Raw genomic sequence first — 6,156 nt, forward strand, 5'->3', positions numbered from 1 at the left:
TGTACAGTAGTTACAATAAAGATTAGCGATGGATATTTAAATTCATGAATACTACACACAGAGCGGATTACGTTATAGTCATTTTGAATGTTCGCAATAACGGAGGATTATCGTACAATTGGAACGACGCGATCGACGAAATTCACTTACACCATTTTTTTCTTCCACTTGTTGTCAAGTTTTCGACAGAATTTTAGTTAAGATCGGTATTTAGAATAGTACGAAAGAGATAGTAAATCTCGGTGAGGTTAAGAGATTCACGAGGAAGAGTTCGAGATTAAAAAATAATCGAGCAATTTAACCGTTGCTTCCAACGAAGGAGCAATGATCGCGTATGTATCGATGAATTCTAGAACCACGCATACATACACATGTACATACAGTAAATTGTTCATAGCGGAAGCGCAACGTGTCTCACTCATACGCGTGTTACCTTTCTCACTCGGAAATCACAGTTGAACATTGGTTTTTCTATGTTACCCGTGGCACTCGTATGTTTTATTTGAATTTTAGTGAAATTAAGTGGCACGCCAGGTGCATTAAATGAAATTTATATCTCTCGTCGAAGAGAATACGTTACTGTCCCCCTATCGAAGAACGGAAACCGACGATCAGGAATCGTATAATGCAAAACGCTAGCTGGAAAATTTGATATTGATCTGAAACAACAAGCGGTATAAAACGGCTCGTTAGATGCGAGCAAACGGTTAATAATTACAAATACAGCCAGCCATTAAGTGGTTCTCTTTCAGGCACACACGTTATATATTTGCAGATTTGCTCCCCTTTCACTATACGCTCCGTTATTTTCGCACAAGAATCACAGTTAAATGTTTGGTACACTATAGTAGAATTGCAATCCTTTCAACACTTGCTATAGATCAGAGAAACTATGTACGTTATGTGAAGATAAAGTTACAGAGCTTTCTCGTCTCGCACGATGACGGAAACGTTTTGCGGCAAAACTAGAATGTCGAACCGATTGAAAGAAAAAAAAAAGAAAAAGAAAAACGGCAAGGGAACGAGAAAACAAAGAAAGAATAGAAATTTCCTTATTACGGATGACGCTACAAGATCAAGAAAAAGCAATATGTTCGTTTAACGAGATTACGAGGGTTACTTTAGCGAGGTTACAATGCCATTTCGCGTGTTTTCTCTGCTATTTACGCATATATAAGTATATCCCATACTTTTACATGGATCACAGTTGAACAATTGATATTTTTCGACAGGCCCGATCGGTAAAAGCTTCGAGGCTGTTGCCTCATTGAGGCAGGCCAGACGCGGCGCCGAGGCGTGGGGCACCGTACAGCGAGTACGGAGAAAAATACGGTGGTAATCCTGCGGCTGTATGCGGATGCGTTGGCGGCAACGGTAAACCCAACGACGACAAAGATGGTGGCAACAACGGCGAAGGTTTCCCGTAAGGGTGATAACGCGCGGTCGCAAGCGGGCTCAGGGGTGGTGTTGGATAAGTTCTTGAGAACAAAGGATGCGTCGGTGGTAGACCAACGGAAGGCGACAACAGTGACAACGCGGTTGGCGTGGGATCTGTTGGCCCGTTGTTCGACATGTTCGTGTGACTCCTTAGATGCTGCAGCAATTCATCCGATGTCGAGAACCTCTTGCCACAGTAAGCGGTGTCGCCAGCGATCCAATTGCAAACGTACGGAAGCTGCGACGCTGCTGCCAGAGCAGCTAACTGCGCATGCGCGTACGCGGCTATACCCAGCGCACCGTAGCCCGCTGCCGAGCCAGGGGCCTTGTGATCGCACTGAGCACAGCCTGCAGGGCAAGAGGCCACTGATGCTGTGCTGCTCGTCCCGCTGCTTTCTAACTTTCTATTAGCCAATAGCTGACAACCGGTGCAGTATGGATCCCTGCAGATCCTCGAGTAGCTTAAATACGGATTCCCAGCTACCAAGCCATTCTTCAGTGATGCCTGTTGCTGTGATACTAAACAACTCGCCATCACGTCGATCGGTAACTGTGGAGTGTAGCCCAGGTAACCGGAGCTCGTCGAGGCTAAACTAACTCCAGGTTTGAACGTTCCTAGGGGAAGATCCTTGATGGACGGATCCGTCATCGCTAGCACACCGGCTGGACTGTAGGATGGCTTCGACTGTTGCAACGACGGACTGCTCACTACAACAGGTTGAGAAGAGGATTCGAGCGAAGTTGAAGAAAGATTTGCCGCAGACATCCTCGCGGAGGGAGATTCGCGAGCTACGTCGCCATTCGGCGTTGCAGTTTTTCGTCCTTGTGGCGTCACTACTCGAACCGAAGAGGCACTCTGATTACTCGGGCATCGTTTGTTATTGCTACCAGGTGTTCTCGATCGGCCGGACGACGAATGACTAGAGGCCGATCGCTGCTCATCTGGGCTCGACGCCTTCTCGCGACCCAAACACGACTCGTACGGCTTGAAGTTGGTTTTGCTGGACTCCGTGGTGGTTGATGCGACGCCTGTGATCACAGGTGACGATTTCTCGCGCGAAGGATCAGATGACTTGGACGATTTGTTCGCCGAACCTTTGTCCAACGAACCCAACAGAGATTTATTGGACGGCGTGTCGACTCCTATTTGGCTGCAAGTCTGTGCGAGCAGTGCAAGTGGACTCTTCTTTGCATCCAGCTGAAAATAGAAGAACTTGGTGTCAATGGAGGCCTGTTAGTGTTCTGGTTGTGTAAATTGTTTCTTACGCTGGGTGTATCGACGTATATGTACGAAGGTTTTATGACATTAGACACTATAAATAAGTTTTAATTTATCCAATTTTTATAATTGTACGTAACACGTAAAATAACGATTTGCTTGCTATTTAAATTGGTCTTAAATTTTCTGGAATGTTTCAATTATTCTCAATGGAAAAAATATGTTTGCAATTTTTTAATTATCTTCTAAACGAATTAAATTAAGTTCTTAATTAAATACATATCCTTTCTAAACATATTTTCAGGGGTACAGATGATTGTAATTATGTAACGAGGAATCTTATGTAAGTACATACATTTATATTCTACTAAATAATAAATATGATGCGTATGGAAAATTTGATTACATTCGTTTAAATTATCAATGTTAAAATTGTTAATGTTAATTGTATTAATTTACTGTTGAAAGGCATGGACGTTTTGTGCACAACGAATCAAGTCGTTAAAAGAAGAGAAAATTAAAAAGGCTGTTTAACACAGGAACTTGACCAATTAATAAGTAGTTTTCGAGGTAGACGCGGGAGAGTATGTGTAAGAGGAACGAGTGTGAGAATGTAATATCGGCGCCGGCCAAGTGTACGAAGCGGCTTCAAAGTAGCTAGGATGATGTAGTTGGTATAATTAGCGTATAGAGGAACGATATTTCTCGCGGCTGATACGTCCATCGAACAGATGTTCACCGTAATTAAAATGCAACGTTCATACAACTAACCCACCGTTTACGGTTGCTTCTGCTAATGGCGCGATGCCGACAGATATTAATGCCAATGAATTGCAACAGGCTATTACGGCATTACGGTTCAAGCTGTTATATATGTTAATTGCTCTCGCACAACTTAACGGAACACGCTCGATCGTAGTATTTTCATCGTCAACGCTAACCTATAATCTATAGTAAAATAATCCTTTTTAAAATTCCCCCTTTATGACCCACCATGATTTTATTACAATGATCACGCAATTATCCCCACAACCAAGTCCTCCATTAATCCACGGTTATAACATTCATACGAAATTTACAGGGTACAAAATGTTCGAAATAACAATTAGAAAATCAGAAAGAATTGGTTCGATTCATAATTTCAGTGTAATCCAGTTTTCTCGTTTGGAAATGAACTTTTGGCAACGGCAAAAATTTTCCTGAATCATAATTTTAACGAAATGCCACGTTTTCATGCTGAAATGTTTGACAATAGTGTGCTAATTACTTGTTGCTTGTTGCACACCGGTGATACCAATTGAAACACTACGCATGCTCTTTACAGTGCACTCGAAGTACACGTAATGTTTATAACCAAAGCTTCGGTTAAAAATGCATTACGACAAGCACTGCACGTCGTTAAGTTAAATTGTGGCACAAGAGTATTTCCACGAAAAAGAAGGAACAATCCGGTAAACAAATAACTAAAGAGTAAGAGGTTAAACTTTAAAAGAAAAGAGTGAAAAAGAAAAATAAGGAAGGAATAGGGATCGTGGTTTCGTTCGTTTTTAGCACGTACGCGCTCTCCCGTGCCTATCTTCACTGTATACCGCATTGTATACCGAATTGTGTTTTGATTTACGCCGCTCGTAAATCAGCGAACGTTTAAGCAGAAACTTTGCCAGTACTCGCTGTCCTCAAACTAGTTTACAGGAATTAAAGCATAAAAAGTGAAATGCATTCCCGTTGCGCTTAACAAAAAGCCGACAGCCAGAATTAACGACCTGTCGAAACTTTTGTCCTACGCGGTATTTATTTTATATCGACGTAATCACGTCGCGTTGACAGCTATGATAACATTGCTTCTGCTTCAACGAATCTTTTTCAATCTGCTTAATTACACATTTCTATAGTACTTTAAAACGGTTAACTTCAACGATCCAACTTTCGTTTATTTTATTTGTCCGTGAAACTTTCGTAAAAATTTCTTTCGAAATAAACAACTTCACGTTGTTTCAAAACTGTGTCTTACGTTTGAATCGGAACGTGTGTGAAACAGTGAAAAATAAGAAGGTATGTTTCGATGTAATTTCAACAGTGTGAAAAGTAAAATGGAAGACAAATTTAACCCGTATGGCATTCACGTTGCATCGTGCAGAAACTCGATGAAATATTTCTAAGCACACTATAAAACGTCACTGTAGTTGGAACAGACGGAGAGAAAAAAACAGATGAAAGAAACGGAAACATGACACTAACCGTAGTAGGTAGAGGCGTAAGATATTCCGGACGGAGGTACTGATTCGTACTCGAAGTCAGCATCTTAAAAAAATGTTCACCCTATTTGTCTGCACAAGTAGTACTCTCCACGTGTAATGGGTAACACTGTGATCACTCGCGACAGTCCACGAAGGACTGGCAAAGGAGAGAAGGAATGCCCGACGAATCCGTGGAAACACTGTCGTTGTACTCTTTCTTATATCCGTTCTGGCAACATAATTATAGTGCACGTAAACGAAGCCATTTGGCTTCTAACGGCGTATCCCAGTGTATACACAACCTTTTTTCAACGTATAAGAGGCACAGAACACTTGGAGATGAAGGAAAACGAAAAAAAAGAAGATACACTGTGCGCGATACACGATACGCCACATTTGCTTCCACGACCGGCTTCAACTCGCGACTGAGTTACTTCTCGTACTGTTCTCTCCAACTACCCCCACCACTCCCCTCAAGCACCCCCACCACTTCCCCTCCTACCCACTACCTCTCTATCGATGACCGTTCAGCTGACTTACCCGGCCCCACCAAGCTCCCCCGGGGAAGCTTACCCCTACATCGCTCTGTCGGTATATCCCAGTTTCTCCCACCTAACCGAGACCCCTTTAGATTTTCTAGCGATGGAAGTAACACTCTCTTACCAAAAAAAAAAACACCCTATTTCAAACGATACTTTGATTTACTTACTACCATTTTCGCAACGAAATCAATGTTGAAAATTAACAACGAAACGCATCGCAATTCTTTCTACGCTCAAACATTTCAAATCAGTTAGAAACAACTTCCAACATCTCTATTTATAAATCGAACAATCTCCAAACGAACACAAGATACATCGGGACGAAAAATCTACAGTTTCTCTGCACGTGAGCAATGAATCTACCAAAACTATATACTACATCTAGATAGCGGCACTTGTTAGTCGAGCGCGTTAACTCGCGAACGACGAGAAACGAGAACCATGTGAGAACGTGGAAATTGTCGAAAACGAAGGAAATGTGAAACCACGAGAAAATTCGCGGTTGCGTACAGCTCGTAACCGTTACTAGCCACAAGGAGCGTAGATTTGCCCAGGCTGGTGAAAGGTATCGGTACGACGGCGAGGAGGACAGCGAATAGCAAGTGCGGCGCGACTAACCAATACTAACGAAAGAGACAAAGGTGACAGCGGCGCAGTGGTGGCGCGGTGGCAATCGTGACGGCGCGGCGGCGGCGGTGGCGTTCGCGACACGGTGGTCGTT

At 42.8% G+C, this 6,156-nt stretch overlaps 1 protein-coding gene across 1 annotated transcript; it reads right to left on the bottom strand.

Moving 5' to 3' along the window:
* Positions 1–1,045: 1,045 nt before the first annotated feature.
* LOC108572363 (zinc finger protein Elbow) lies at positions 1,046–5,257 on the bottom strand. The gene is made up of 2 exons (XM_017934591.1): positions 4,895–5,257; positions 1,046–2,635 (listed from the first exon to the last, which is right to left on the bottom strand). Exons 1-2 carry the CDS (start codon positions 4,955–4,957, stop codon positions 1,265–1,267), a joined length of 1,434 nt encoding a protein of 477 aa, XP_017790080.1. The 5' UTR covers positions 4,958–5,257; the 3' UTR covers positions 1,046–1,264.
* Positions 5,258–6,156: the final 899 nt, after the last annotated feature.

Source organism: Habropoda laboriosa, unplaced genomic scaffold (assembly GCF_001263275.1).
Source record: "Habropoda laboriosa isolate 0110345459 unplaced genomic scaffold, ASM126327v1 scaffold65, whole genome shotgun sequence".
Classification (NCBI taxonomy): Eukaryota; Metazoa; Arthropoda; class Insecta; order Hymenoptera; family Apidae; genus Habropoda; species Habropoda laboriosa.

Bases quoted from the DNA above. Each gene is read 5' to 3' on its own strand.
- LOC108572363 (XM_017934591.1), bottom strand. From the start codon at position 4,957: ATGCTGACTTCGAGTACGAATCAGTACCTCCGTCCGGAATATCTTACG. The intron at 2,636-4,894 runs GTTAGTGTCATG...TTCTATTTTCAG, and splicing joins TTACGCCTCTACCTACTACG to CTGGATGCAAAGAAGAGTCC.